General features: G+C 35.0%; 1 protein-coding gene across 7 annotated transcripts in view; it reads left to right on the forward strand.

The window, feature by feature from the left end:
- Positions 1-15,880, forward strand: part of rab27b (RAB27B, member RAS oncogene family) — a 42,555-nt gene that overhangs the window by 15,320 nt on the left and 11,355 nt on the right. For 3 of the 7 annotated variants that reach the window (XM_051877657.1, XM_051877658.1, XM_051877659.1), the window contains exon 2: positions 13,136-13,307. In XM_051877657.1, coding sequence (XP_051733617.1) covers positions 13,155-13,307 — 153 coding nt within the window. In that variant the 5' untranslated portion in view covers positions 13,136-13,154. Of the gene's footprint in view, positions 1-3,884; positions 4,039-13,135; positions 13,308-15,880 lie in introns of all 7 variants that reach the window. The other 4 variants (XM_051877663.1, XM_051877660.1, XM_051877661.1 and 1 more) reach the window with 2 other exon arrangements.

Here is a 15,880-nt window from a genome sequence, read left to right on the forward strand (position 1 = left end):
ATTCACTGTGTAACACATCTTGCAGAATCTTGTTTTGCCTGTATTTGTGAATTCTGGACTGAACACATGATCAGTGAACAGCACCATCAGTCTTTATATTTTAAGAGGATTCACACATATTCAGTTAATGGCTGTAAACAGGCTGCTGTGCTGCTTTCTCTCACAACACAAATCTCTGATGGAAAATAACATTCCTCAGATACCTTAAACCGCTCCGTAATGCGGTCTGCGTGACTCTCCTGGCTGTTTTTGTCCTCCAGACGCCGTGGAGGTCATGTGAACCAGAGACCGGAGAACACGGTGCTCTGAATCACCGTCTGACGAGAGTTTCTCATGCGTCTGAGCGGACGAGAGGGGCAGAGTTCAGTTTTAGGAATAGATCACTTCAAGAAATATCCTTCTAAACCCGAATGACTTTCGTTTCATTTGAGTTTCTGCTAATGAAATTTAAAAAAAAAATAAATAAAAAGCACGATAAAAGCAACTTAATTCATCCTATAAAGCATCATATGACTTCAGAAGACTGAACAAATCTTTTTCGGAGCTAAACAGTATCGATCAAAACCCATTTTTGATGGTTTTACTTTTTCCTAAATTCTGTTTTATTTTTTTATCCAAATTCTTTGTTTTACATTTAAATTTATCTGGATTCCATCTTAATAGTTTTATTAAATTTTAATAATCAAAAATGATGTCTAATCACTTGAATTCATAAAACTTTAACAATTAAATTTTTTTTTTCTTCAAATTTTAACAATAATAGTGCACTATGAAATGTTTTTATTTATTTATTTATAGAAAATCTTTTTTTATGATTCAATACAAATTTATTATTAAAAATGGTGGTAATCAAATAAAAAAATTATTTTTTTTTGGTAAACAAAGATCTGCACAACACAACAAATGTTTTACTGTTAAAAGTAAAACATGGATGAACAGTGTGATATTTCTTTAAAAAACGTTTTAAAAAATATTAGTACTTTGAGAAGTACATTCTGTTGTACAATAATAATATATTTCTGTCATAATTTCTTCAAGTTAAACTGAACTTTTATTTTGGCGGGTTGTAGTGAACACCTTTGAGTGGATTCCGAACGGATTCAGTCCATGTTTTCCGTACAACTCTAGTCAAGGTTTCTTTTACCAAAAACAATCTTAAGCATGTTTCCTGGTCCTGTTGTGCTCATGTATTCTTGCATGATTGTGGTTCAAACGCTCACAGTTATTAAGTTCACAGGACTGAAAATGCCCTCTGAGACTCCTACATCTCATTACCCAGAATCCATCAGCAGTGGAGACAGGCCTGTGATGTGTATGTGGAGCACTGCATTAACACACGCCTCACTGCATTAACCTCCTTCACATGTCACTGGATCTACTGCACCAATCAGCTTGAGTCAATAAATCATGTTTTCAGCGACGTTTGTTTCTTTAAAGCGAATGATTAATCCATTATTATTTACTCACCCTCATGCCGTTCCAAACCTGTATGGATTTCTTTCTTCTGTGAAAACACAAAAGAAGATTTTTCTGTGCATACAATGAAATTCAATGGGGTCCAAAACATGTGTTTGGGTGAACTCTCCATTTAGTATGTTCATTAGGCTGGACGAGTTACTATTGCAAACTATTTCACGTATTTCAAGTGTAAATCCACTATTAAATGGATTCTGAGTTGATTTAGGCTGTTTTTCAATCGACTTTTCTCTAAAACTCACTTGCACTTATTTTTATGCACACTTGTGTGTTGTCTCCAGATGTAAGCTGAGTCTGACCAAACTTCCCTTTGGTGATGTTCTCAAATATATAAATAACTGCGGTACGTTGACATCATCAGATGCTAGTTTGCTTTCTTCTTCTTTTAGTGTTATTAAAGTATTTGTACCTTTGGATTTACCACACTTTCCACACACAAAACGGCTGAAGTAATTGTCTGCAGATGCAAGAAATGCAGAGAATGTGATCTGTTTGTTATTTACAGTTGAGCAGTTGAAATGCATCATATTATACTGTAGTGCGAATCACCAGGTGTCAAAAAATGCAAAATGTGCATCGTCAACAGTGGTTCACTTTCATAAGCTAGTATGAATTGCATTTACACAGTTGAGAACCGAAGTTCACGCAAACTTCAATGACTTTTAAAGGATGTTTCTTGTATGTCACTTTTCATAGCACACATTGTTTTTAAGCAGCTTTACAAAAAATCATGGTTAATGTTTATTATATCTTAATATCTTCATGCCTTATAGTCGCATATAGTTGGGCAATAATATAGTTACATTTTGCAATGTTATAAACAATCAAGCAGTTGAGATTTGCTGTATATAGTATATATCATTTTATGTGAGTGTATACAGTATTTATGCAAAGAAAGTTGGAAATCATATCACTTATATATCCAACTTTGTATATAGAGCTGGGCGATAATATAGTTTACATTTTGCATAGGGATGCACTGATATGAATATTTTGGCCGTTACCAATAACCGATAATTCTGTACATTTGAAAGCCGATAACCGATATATTGGCCGATAATCTAAATCCACATTTTATATAATTCTTGAGAGCAAAAACAAAAGTCTCACCATTAAAAGCCATGTCCCAAGCACACAATTATAATGTTCTCATTATAATTTTATGTATCCTATATGGCACATGTTGCACTTAACTGTGTGATTTCAATCATATTTAAAGCAATTCAAAACCATAATGGACAGTGTGTATCTGAAGTGTCTCAGCTGAAGGAAATAATCCATTATTTATCGGCTTTAATATATCGGCTAAATTTTCTTATCGGACCGATAACGATAACATTAAAAATGAACATATATCGGCCGATACCGATATGGTGGCCGATATGTCGTGCATCCCTAATTTTGCAACAACATAATCAACCAAGTAGTTGAGATTTGTTTTTGTAACGTGGCTGTTTCAAAAACGAGGAAGAGTTAGATCCAGGTGCAGCAGAAACGTTTATGTAAACAAACACAACAAAAGTATATCCATGGAAGTATATATACGGAATATTCCAAACACGGGCAAAAACAGAACGGAAACAAACGCACACGTCAAGGACAACACCAAACAAAGAACATGGAAACAAATGGGGTTTAAATACACAAGATAACAAGGAACAGGTGAGAGTGATTAGTAGCAATGGAGATAAATGAGGGCAACTATGGAAACAAAACAGGGACTATGTAAACAAGGCAAACACAGGAACCATGAGAACAGGAACTACTTATCAAAACAAGAGTACATATGCTGCCTTCACGTGCTCTCCAAATTATCGTAAATACGAATTTCCTAGGTAAAATATGCACGTGAACGCCCTCACATTTCAAAACTGCAGTGAGCTCGTAATCACGACTTTAGAAGTGGGAATTATCAAAGTTCGATATAATATATATCCAACTTTAAATATAGAGCTGTACGATAACACAGTTTACGTTTTTTGCGATGATATAAACAATCACGCAGCTGAGATTTGCCATATAGTTTATTTAAGAAAGAAAATCAGGTGAAAAAACAGCTTTGAATTCACATCAAAAGCTCAGTTAGTTCATTTTATGATTAGCTGTATATAAAACCGAGATTTATATACAGGTTTATGGTTTGTCCTCATGAAGATAAATGTGCGTAGAGCAACACCAGAGTCATGGGAATGTGTGAACTGATAAAATGTGTAACTTCACTTTGGATAAAAAACGTCTGACAAATACATAAATGCAAACGTGTGTCACTTTGATGAAAATGTCAGATTGTTGGAACACAGATCTGTTCTGTTGATTTATTGGTGTTCTGTCACATGGCCGTCAGTCTTCCTCTGTGTGTGTGTGTGTGTGTGTGTGTGTGTGTGTGTGTGTGTGTGATCCTGCCCCAGGCCTTCAGTAGTAATATTCTCCTCCAGAGAGCAGAGAAAGCCGCAGTGATCTCGAGTCGAGCAGGACGGGGTGTGGTGGTGGTTTACTGCGTGTGACCGAACGCTTCAGCTGATCAGGAACTTTCCCCACTGAGAACAAGAGGAAAACACCAGGGTGAGATCTGAATTTAAATCGTTGGTGTTTTAGAGCTCAGCAGTGATGGTTTTGATGGATGTGAAGTTGTTGAACTGGCTTGTTATGGGATGCTTATAAAGTAATTAATGAGAGCACTTAATAGGATGTTCTTTTCCATTTTAAATGAGCAACATTGTTTTAGTGAAGGTTAAAGTTCACATGTACTGTATAAAACACCTAACCTGAGGTGTAGAATTGTGAACTGCATCTATTTTCCTTTAAACTGCACAGATGTTTTGGCAGGTTTAACTCCATTCGTTTTGTTAAAACAGAATTTAACTGGTCATATTTTACATTTTGCACTTTATATTTTTCCCCAAAAGACATTTTTCTAGCCTCTCTCTAAGTCTTATAATTAAAAAAATATTTTCTTTTAGTTAAGCAGAAGTTTTCTCTGCTTCAAACCCAAAGTTTTATTCTAAATTTCTGTTTCAAAAATATAATCTTCTTCTCCATTATAGCTCTGAAATCTCCTGTATGTTCAAATATGGTACATGAAGATGTGTGACATGTTGGAGATGTGTGATGTTAAACGCTTTTGGTCGTTTTAGAAGTGCATGTGAGATTTGAGATTTGAGTCAACAACTTAAATGTGTATTCAATGATTTTATCAGACTCAAAAATAAAATTTGTACTACTTTTATGTGACTGTTTGTAGCCTGTATCCTCTCTTTAGCTTTTGCTTGGCTTCTCGTTTTGTGTTTTTCGGTGTAAGAAAGAGAGTCATATTGGTTTTTTGAGAGTTTTGGTTGGTTAACCTCCATATTATATTGCCGTCGTTTGTATAAACGTGTTCGTGGTGCTCATTTCGTGTCTGAATGTCTCAGAGTTGAAGTACACATGAAAATAATCAGATTTTGCTGAAGATGATCAAGGGGACAGAATTACACACAAGACATTTGTCCAAAACGTCATACTGTAAATGATCATCATCAGATTTTTTACAGTGTTGAAACTTTTTATATCTCTTCATCTTTCTCTGTAAGTCTCTCTATTACACACAGTGTTTCTTTTGTGTTTTCCCCTCCAAACCTCTGAGCATGTGATCGCTGATGCTCATGAGCTGTTGTCGTCTTCACTGTTAGTCAAGGGATCAGTTCTTGGTTTCTTGGTATATTTGCATGTGTGTGTGTGTCAGTGATTTAAAGCAATAGTACATCCAAAAATGATCATTCTGTCATCGGTCACTCACCCTCATGTCGTTCCAAAGTTGAAGCAAATGTCGTAACAAATGTCATCGTTTAAAACAAACAGTTCATTCATAAATCCGTAAGATCTTACCTTTATGCTGCCGAATTACAAACACAATGAGTGCAGCGCTAAAAAGGGACAGGGCTACATAAGGTCTATAGAACGAACATTTTTTAACTGTCGTGAAGTAAGTTTTAAACCAAATGTTGTACCTACTAGTTTTCCTATTGTTTTTTACACAAATATGCATGACTTTAGAAGACTAGGCATATTTTGCATTAGTCATATGGACTTCACTTAAAATATTTTGGTGTAGGATTTACTTTGAAACAGTTTTCATTCAGAAACTGCAAGTAAATTTCACAAATACTTACAAAGAGTTAATCATGAACATTTGAAGTCAAAAGACTTTTTTTTTGGTGCTCATCCTCATTGACTTTCATTGTATGAAAAGAGCAACCTGGAAAATTTGCTAAACTTCTTTTGCGCTCTCCAGAATGATGACTGAATTTATATTTTTGGGTGCATTTAATTTTTGGTCCTAATATATGTTAAACTTGGATGCGTCAGTACATCAGTTGAAGATCTGTTAGTGTGGTTTATTTCATCACTGTTTCTTGTCTACTTCTCTTTAGCAGTGTTTCATGCGTAATATTATTCACTTGTAAATGGTGCAATTACTGATGGTGGGAAATCGAGGTCATGTTTTCCCACAGGCCTTTGCTCTCAAACCCTATTAGACTCTCTCTGGGTTTCTCAACTCTTGTAACTGTTATTTTGGTTTAAAATGTTCTTATGTCAGTTCTAGAGCATATTCTGTAACGCTTTTGCTGTTGCCGCAGCTTTATAGTGTGACATTCAACACATTTAATGCCTGTAAAGTGATTTATTTCAGAAGGAAATCATGTATGATGGGAAGTGATGACGCATGATTCATCCAGCATTCCTGGCACCACATTACTATCCCGTATCTGTCCATTAAGTCTGATTTCTTTGTTGAACAAGAGGTTTTAAAACAGTGTTTGCGTAAATATTACTCTTTCAGCAAGGAGGGATTCAAGATTAATGTAGAGACCAGAAAATTGCAACACCCTAGCAACTGCATAACGACACAAAACGTCTTTTTCATGGTCAAACAGAACTGGAGTTTAATGAATCGTCTTGTGCAATGTCCCCGTACGCTGCGTCTAATTGTCTAAATGTCACAGTTTGTCTGATCAAATGTCATGCATTAAACTTGCTTTAACCCTGTAAAGCCTGACACATAATATAACAGTCAGTAAAATCATATCATATTTTAGTTATGATGGCTCATACAGTATGATATAGTAAGAATATAGAGATAGAAAACAGCTCAGTTTTATTCAGAGGCCCAAACTGAGCAAAAATATGCAATTTGGTGCAGATGCTGATATTTAAATGGTCAAAAAGGTAAGATAAAATTCTAATGCTTGTAATGTAAATCAATGAGATCTTATAACATGCATATAAATTTCTAAGTCTTAGTAAGATAATATTTAATGCTTAGTTTTATGATCAGAGCTCTGTAGTTTTAAAACATACAATGATGATTGAGAGATGAACAAATAAACCTTCCTCAAAAGCCTGATGATCATATTTGATACTCAGCTAAGTTGCTTCAGTCCAGTAAGTGTTCATCTTGAAATATTACTAACAATATTAAAGTGAATCTTATGTTTACTTGATAAAAATCAGTAAAGTTTTCACAGGCAAAAGACACGAGCTGAAGGTGGATGTTTGTACAAGTAAACTAAAAGACTTTTATTTGCTAAAAAAAGTCTAAACTATCAATCAGACGACAGAAGGACCGTAGTAGACCGGTTTTAATCTTTTAATTTTCCTGCACATCTGTGTAAGTACAAACAAATTTCCTAGATTAACTACATATAATCGGTTAATGACCGAGAGACATTGTATCCTGAACAATATAATGAAAGATGGCCCAAAACAATCTAGTTACGTTTGACTGGAACTGATCTGTGTAAAGTGCATTTTCTGCTAAACCTTTTTAGTGTCTGTTTAAATGTCAAAGGTCTCTCCTGCTCTTTGTTCTGTTTATTGAGTTTGCTTTTAAGGTCATCTCCTTTGACCCCCTCTTTCAGTTGAAGCTCATTTTCCTATTAACCAGGCATCTTTGGAATAAACCATTAATGTTTTTAACAGTTTTAAACTTTTCTTTTCATACACTCTAAAAAATATATTGTGCTGATCAACAACAACAAAAAATAATTGCATCAATTTTTTTGAGTTATGACAACTTTGAGTGAATTTATGTTCAACCAGCAATCTGCATTGAGTTAGAGGAACTTAATAATTTGTAACATAAACACAAATTTTTAAGTTGATTACTCAAAAAAATGATTTGAGTTGTAGCCCTGGAACCAATTAATCTGATCTATTTCAGTTCAAATCAACAGCTATCATAGCACATGCTAACATAACTTATTTAACGTGTATATTTAATGAACAAGTAAGATATTTCTTGTCACTGGCATTAGCGCAGTCATTGCTTATAGAGTTAATCTTCATGTATCTACTCTTCAGCACAGTAGTAACCACAAAAACTTCAACATTACAGAAACTCTTTTAAATGTCAAACATAACAGCATTAAACACTAACAGGTCTTTCCCTTCACTAAAAACAGATAAATTAACACTTAATTTCAACATTTATTTTCCTTGTCCAGTCCTGTGCAAAGCAGGCTGGGAACTAGAAATCCACTGCCTAATTTCTGAAGTTATCAATAAGACAATTTCATTAAGTTACTACAATCTAATTTTTACAAAAAGCCAATTAACGCAGAAATTTGAGTATAAACTACAGATGATATTAAGTTGATGTCATTATTATGTCAACAGAAAATAATGTTTGCACTTAAAAGTAACTTACAACCATGCATTTATTTAAGTTGCGGTAAGACGGTCCCCTTAATTACTTTTTAGAGTGTAGATAAATACTGTTAAAAACAGTGCAGATGTACCCAAGAATGTGTTCAGTGTGAATGACCACTAGATTGATGGGAAATTGATGTGAGTTTCACCCAGTGGAAGACGGAATGTGACGGGGAAGCACTCGTAAGAGTATTTGTGAAACCTAGGGATATCAATTTACATAAATTCCCATAATCGATGTTGTCTAAATTAATGATTGATTGACCTTAACCTCGTAAATCCGAAGCAGAGGTGCTACTAAGTTATCACTTTTACTTAACCACTTGCTTAACCAACATAAAGTAGGTGTCGTTTTAAAGCTTAGAGGCTTGGCTTTACAGTGAATATAGGGAATATGACCATCACTCAACAAGTGCTTTTAAATTTTCTGACAAATTATTTTCATAGTGACTTGTCATATATCATATTTATAATTGTATATAATATATAATAATATATGTCATATTATATAATATAATTGTCACATATAAAGGTCTAGCAGAATACAACAAACATGTTTGTTTCAGTTAGAGACCAAAGTATAGCAAGTATTTGTTTTGATGCTTTTGAAGCAGGATTTATTTAAAGCAGGAGCCCAATGCATAGATTGCAAAGTGACATTGACATGCTGCTTAGCTAAAGCTATAGGGCGTACGGGATCGCAGTGTTTTCTAACATCATTTGAAAGTTAAACCAATGGAAATTGGATCTCCGGTATGGTGGGTAGGACACTGTTTTACAGCTGGAGCGCACATGGTTTAGACTGATCGCTCCGATTGGCAGGTCTTGATTAAGCGTGTGACAAAGAATAGGAGTCACAGCTGAAACAGTGCTGGAAGATCATTACTTGTTGTTTATGTACTTTTATTGTGGTGTTTATGCAAGTAAATAGTTCTTATGTTCAGTAAAATCACTTGTTTGGAGGGTTTTTTGGACCCTTGGCTTATTTTCGTTTAGTTGAAGTTCTTAAATTACTAAAACTAAAAACTAATAAAAACTGAGTAGACATTTAGAAAAAACAAAACTAATAAAATTGACAAAGACAGAACAAAATTACTTAAACTTTAAATGAAATTATAATGGAAAATACTGATATTAATAAATACTATAATAGTATATTAATAATACTAAAATAACACCAGCTATGTTTCCATCCACTTATTTTAATGCGCATTTTGGGACATTAAAAAAACGCTGGATGGAAACGCCAAGATGTGCATAAATTCTAAAAATGTGCATAAAAAACATATGCGGATCAGTTTTATGCAATACAAAAACACGCGCACAAGCTATGATAGAAACACTTACAGAATAAATTCCTTGATGCGCATCAAAAAAGTCGTGTTTTGTGATGGTACGGCATAACTGGTCCGCTGGTTGGTCCAATCTCGTTGTATAATAACCTCCCAGAACTGTCTTACACAACTGCGTTCTCAAACACCAGGCATCTGAATGCAAGATAACATGACAGCGTTTATTGTGTTTCATCTGCGCGCTCTGAGGCGCAAGTCATTAATTGTATATTAAAATTATTATATACAGTGGCTTCAACTGCACCAACTTCCATTTTTCTTAGTGATATTTAGTGGCAGTTTATCAGGAAGTGATGATTTTGTTCTCTTTGACTCGCTTTATGCGATATTTTATAGCTAAATTTGCAACTTTGGATGGAAACCTAGCTACTGATATCAACATGGTGAAAGTCATTCAGAACACCAACCGCATAGCAATGCCCACGTGGAAACCACCCACAGCACCCCAGCATCATGTTTTTTTCTTTTGCTCAGCTGAACTTCTCTTCGTCAGTAAATGTAGAAGTGGGTTTTGGGATTTGTCAGCCGCAGAGCTCATGGGAGCTTGTTCCTGTTGTTTTCTTGTTCCAGACCCGGCTCAGACCGGCGCAGGGGGTCTCTGACCTGGTTTGGTCCCTGTGAAACATCGACCTCTGAGGGCGTTTCACAGCGCAGATAACCTTTCCACAGCTTCACTGCCGGCACAGATACAGATGTCGCACAGATACCCTACTGAGGGTGTGTCCCAGTGTGTGTGTGTTATATTCTCTAATACACAGGCAGTGCACTAGGCTTCAGGACAGAGCCAAAGTCTTGTTGAATCTACGTCAGTCTGGTTCCACTGAGAATGTGTGTTTAATCTAATGAACTCATGCTCATAGTGTTTGCAGCCCAGTTGGGAATGAAAGAGCCTGAAGAGCACAGTGTGCCTGAGGTCAGACCTAAATCACATTAGATTGACTCTTTTGTTCAGACTTTAGTCAATATGTGATTGTTCAGTCTTCTAGGGTCAGTGCAGCGTTATTTGATTAACCCTGTAAAGCCTGACATATGAAATAATAATCCGATTTTTTTTTAAATGGAACAGTTTATTGCAACTTTAGACAACTTTTTGAGAATCATATTTGAGCTTTTATGGCTCACAGGGCTTGACATTAACTTTTTTGCTCACCAGCTGCTGTGGCTAGTGGATTTCCAAAGTTACTAGCCACTCAGCATTTTCACTGGCCACAATTTTGACATCAATGCCATGGGGAAAAACTGCCATATAGATATTTTTAATATTATCTCATACTTTGACTGTAAGACCTGACGCACGGTTACACATGCGTTTTCTTTCTCAACTGTTTACATTCACTTCAGACATAACTGACTGTTTTTACGTGAATACTCACCAAGACCGGCATTTTGACATTATTTTGTGTGTATTTGACTGTTTAAGTGCAAATAAGCAGCGAAAAAGAACTCAATTTAGTACTGAGAGGCGGCTTTATGTGACACACTTTGGGTGTGAGCACAAAATATGCAGGAATGGGTAAAATTATGAGCAATACGCACAATCCCAAGCGAAAAATTGACACCAACAATACTCATCCGGAGCAAATGAAATGAGTGAGTGAGGGGAGGCGGGTTTGTGTGTCAACTCGCTGTCGGAGAGATGAGAGAGAGTGAGAAAGAGCAGCTGGTATTGTGTGTCTGTTCTGCCGAAAATGAGTATTGGAAGCTTTTCAGATATTTCAGTATCGATATGTATCGAAAAATTTATATTTTTGACAAAACTATTGCATTTAGCTTATTATTTCAGATGCCTTTTTAAAAGATTACAATTGAAAAATGTATATATTATATATAAAATTCAACCTGCCAAAGTGGCTAGTAGGAGTGATGGGTGTTAATTTGGCGGGTTGGTGGGTGTTAATGTCAAGCCTTGAAGAGGAAATAAGGCAGAGGCGCAAAGTGAACAAAAATATGCATTTTTGTGCAGATGTTGATATTAGTATGGACAAAAATGTGCTTGTAATGTAAATAAATGAGGTCTTTATAACAGTATATTAGACTACTTGCATAAAATGCACATAAATATCAATATTTGATACCCATTATTTTTCTAAAAAATGATATATGGATAAACAAGTAAGCCTCAGTTGCTCCGGTACGATCTCCCCTCCATGCAAACGTTCATGACCTTTCACTGAAATCAATATCAGATTCTGTCTTCTGTTGTAAATCCCTGAACAACAGACATGTGACGTTCTTCGGTTTGTCAGTCAACACTGTTTAACGTAACCACACAAGACAGCTTCACGGGTTTGGGTTTGATCTCAGATTGTCTTCCTGACATCACTGCGTATAAAAGTGGCTTCTTGTGATTTTGTGATTATTTACACCAATGTTCACTTTGTAGTCTCAGCTTCAGACTGCATAAATATATATAAACAGACTAGTTCCCAATGATTTTTAAAGTGTGCATCCGTCTCGGATAAATATGGGTCGGGTCATATATGAATGGTCAATTGTGAGATTTCAGGCTATTTTTGCTTCCATTACTTGTCTTCTTTCAGACTAGTGGAAGTAAAACATCGTGTTCTCTGAGATCTTAAGTACTAGAAATATATGGATTGGATTGCAGTGAATCGGGATTAAATGCAGACAAGAAATGGCATGTTTTATTTATAGGAGACAGTGAAGTGAGGAAGATTTGATGATGATGATGATGTAATCACAGATCTTTCTGATCACATGAGGAAGCGTTTCAGGGTCATGTGCACAGATGAATGAAGCTCTTTTCATCTTTCTGTCTCTCTCTCTCATGAACTCTAGTGAATCTCTGAGCATTGAGCGTTCGCTCCAGGCTGTGATGTGATTACTGTAGCGTCTCACACAGACCGCTGTTGCCCACACGTATAAATGAGATTATATGAGCGCTGTAGAAACGGCCCCGGGGCCCACTGGACCCTGAGACCTTCTGAGAGAGACGCACCTCTGAGATATTGTTCAATCAGTCTCTTTCTTGTTTTGTTGTTTTACCTTGATGTGTGTTATTTGCTGTTTTATTAGCGAGCAGAAATATTTAGAGAGCATATAGTGTCGCTGTCGGGCAGAAACAGCGTTTTTTTCATAAATCATTACTATTAGTCACCCTTTACATCTGTCTTTGGGTTTTGCGAATTTGTAAGCTTGTGACTAAACCTCGTAACTCCATTGGCTCCTCAAACTGTCAGTCAAACCTCATAACTCCGCCCCTCCTCTATCATGAAGTGCTGCGCACAGTTTAGACCGTCTCTGCTTGTTTGCAATGCAATGATTAATAAAGAACTAGTTCTTTTAATAAGTACAGCATTTTCTTTACTCAAGAAACACTTGAGTAAATTAATATATATTAATACATCATATTTACTTTTTCCTCATTTGTTAAATATCTAATTTTTTAGTTCATTTAATACAGAGTTTCAAAGTTTATCTCTTATTTATCTCTGTTTTTCTGTCTTTTTAAAATTAATTTAGTTGTGTGTGGTTTCATTGATTTATTTTGGTTGGCTTAATATTTTCAGGGTGTTTGTTTGCATGTTTGTCATATTGATTTATTAAGGTAGATTTGTGTTTGTTTGCTCTAATATCCTCTCATGCGGTTTGTTTTGCAGGTTCAGCTCCAGCAGCACTATGACCGATGGAGATTACGACTATCTGATCAAACTCCTGGCTCTGGGAGACTCCGGAGTGGGCAAGACCACCTTCCTCTACCGCTACACCGACAACAAGTTCAACCCCAAATTTATCACCACCGTGGGCATCGATTTCAGGGAAAAGAGAGTGGTTAGTGTCCGAGCCGCCGTTCGTTTGTGTCTTTAGACCGGATGCTGAGGGTTTCACGGCTCTTGAGTTACGAGCTTTGATCTGTCCTGTGAGTTCCACCCTCCATCCTCGTGTAATTGGCTCATAAGTCAGTGTGTGTGTGTGTGTGTGTGTGAGGGTGATAAAGTTTATTGATGCGGATCATAAAGTGCGAAGAGCCGCACACAATGGACTTCACACACTCCAGCAGCATTAAAAGAGCAGATCTCTGAGCCGCAGCGAGCGAATCTCACTTTACGTGAAGCGGGAGCGACGAGTTCAGTCTGTTTACAGAGACGCTGACGTGTCTAATGAAGGTTTCCTCCATTTTACAAGAAATCTGTGAAAACTAGAGCTCTCTCTCTCACTATATATATATATATATATATATATATATATATATATATATATATATATATATATATATATATATATATATATATATATATATATATATATAATATACACACACACACACACACATATATACAGTATGTTTTGAATTGATTCAGTGAAGTTTGAAACAATTCACAGATGTAAATTAAACTCTAACAACGATTTTGCACTGGATTAAAAGAACAATAAAAATTACCATATGAAGTTAAATGTTTGAAAAATGCTTTATGAAGCATTTTGAGTAGTGATTTAAATGAACTGGTGAGTCAAAAGTTTTGAATTGATTCACAGATGTAAATCAAACTCTAACAACGATTTTGCAATGGATCAAAAGAACAATAAAAAAAATACTATATGAAATGGAAGGTTCAAAAACTGTCTTATGAATGATTTTGAGTAGTGATTCAAATGAATCAGTGAGTCGGAGTTTTGAATCGATTCAGTGAAGTTTGAACTGATTCACAGATGAAAATCAAACTCTAACAACGATTTTGCAATAGATCAATAGAACAATAAAAAATAATATATGAAACTGAATGTATGAAAAATGCTTCATGAAGCATTTTGAGTAGTGATTTAAATGAACTGGTGAGTCAAAGGTTTGAATCGATTCATTGAAGTTTGAATCGATTCACAGATGTAAATCAAACTAACAACGATTTTGCACTGGATCAAAAGAACAATAAAAAATAATATCTGAAAGTGAATGTATGAAAAAATGCTTTATGAATAATTTTGAGTAGTGATTCAAATAAATCGGTGAGTCAGAGTTTTGAATCGATTCAGTGAAGTTTGAACCGATTCACAGATGTAAATCAAACTAACAGCATTTTTGCAGTGGATCAAAAGAACAATAACAAATTAACATATGAAATTAAATGTATAAAAATGCTTTGAAGTGCTTTATGAGTAGTGATTCAAATGAATCAGTGATTCGGAGTTTTGAATCGATTCAGTGAAGTTTGAACCGACTCACAGATGTAAATCAAACTAACAGCATTTTTGCAGTGGATCAAAAGAACAATAACAAATTAACATATGAAATTAAATGTATAAAAATGCTTTGAAGTGCTTTATGAGTAGTGATTCAAATGAATTGGTGAATCAGAGTTTTGAATCGTATTTTAGTACTTCAACTTATTTAATTTCAGTTAGTTGCCATGGCAACATTTCTGATTTAAATGTAAGTTTGTAATCTAATATTTTATTTTATTTCCGCTTAATTTTTAGTCTTCACAGTAATGGCGCTTTTCCACTGCATGGTACGGTTCGTTACGGCTCACTGTGTAGCACCTCTTCGGCAGCGCGTATCTGCGTTGCGTGATGAATTGAATGAATTGCAGTTTGACATTTAAGAGCGTAATAATTTCAGTTTGACAGAGTTTGGAGGGTTTCAGTGAATCTACATGACTCACATTAGCACAAGACCACCACATTCGCTCCCACCCACTGAACGAGCCTGAGCTGATCTGAAAAAGATTGATAATCAGAATGAGGCCTGAACTTCTCGAACACACTCACAGAATGAATCATCACACACACACACACACACACACACACACACACACACACACACACACACACACACACGCAATAATCAGAGACGGCAAAACTACCCACATCATCACATTGTCAGAAATTATAGTGTCACTGATATTTTTATGTTCATAACCTTCATCTCCAGCTCTGGCAGCTTCAAATTTTCATGTATAAAGACCCAATTTAGATTAATTTATTATTAAGTTATTAAAGTTATATTAAGTTTTTCCCCTATTCACTATAGTACTGTACTGTTTTTTTTTTTAATAATTTATTTTATTTTAATCTCATTTTATTTCACTTTAATCTAATTTCAATCTAATTTACTTAATTATTTTAATGTGTTCTTTTTTCTTTCAATCGAATTTTTATTTTACATTAATCTCATTTTAATCTAATTTACTTATTTAATTATTTTAATGTATTATTTGATTATTGTAACCTAATTTTTATTTTACTTAATCTATGCTAATTTACTTATTTTAATGTGTTCTTTCTTTCAGTCAAATTTTTATTTTACATTAAGCTCATTTTGATATAATTTACTTATTTAATTATTTTAATGTATTTTTTTTATTTCTTTCAATCTAATTTTTATTTTTACCTTAATCTCATTTTAA

The sequence above is a fragment of the Ctenopharyngodon idella genome, chromosome 21, assembly GCF_019924925.1.
Source record: "Ctenopharyngodon idella isolate HZGC_01 chromosome 21, HZGC01, whole genome shotgun sequence".
NCBI lineage: Eukaryota > Metazoa > Chordata > Actinopteri > Cypriniformes > Xenocyprididae > Ctenopharyngodon > Ctenopharyngodon idella.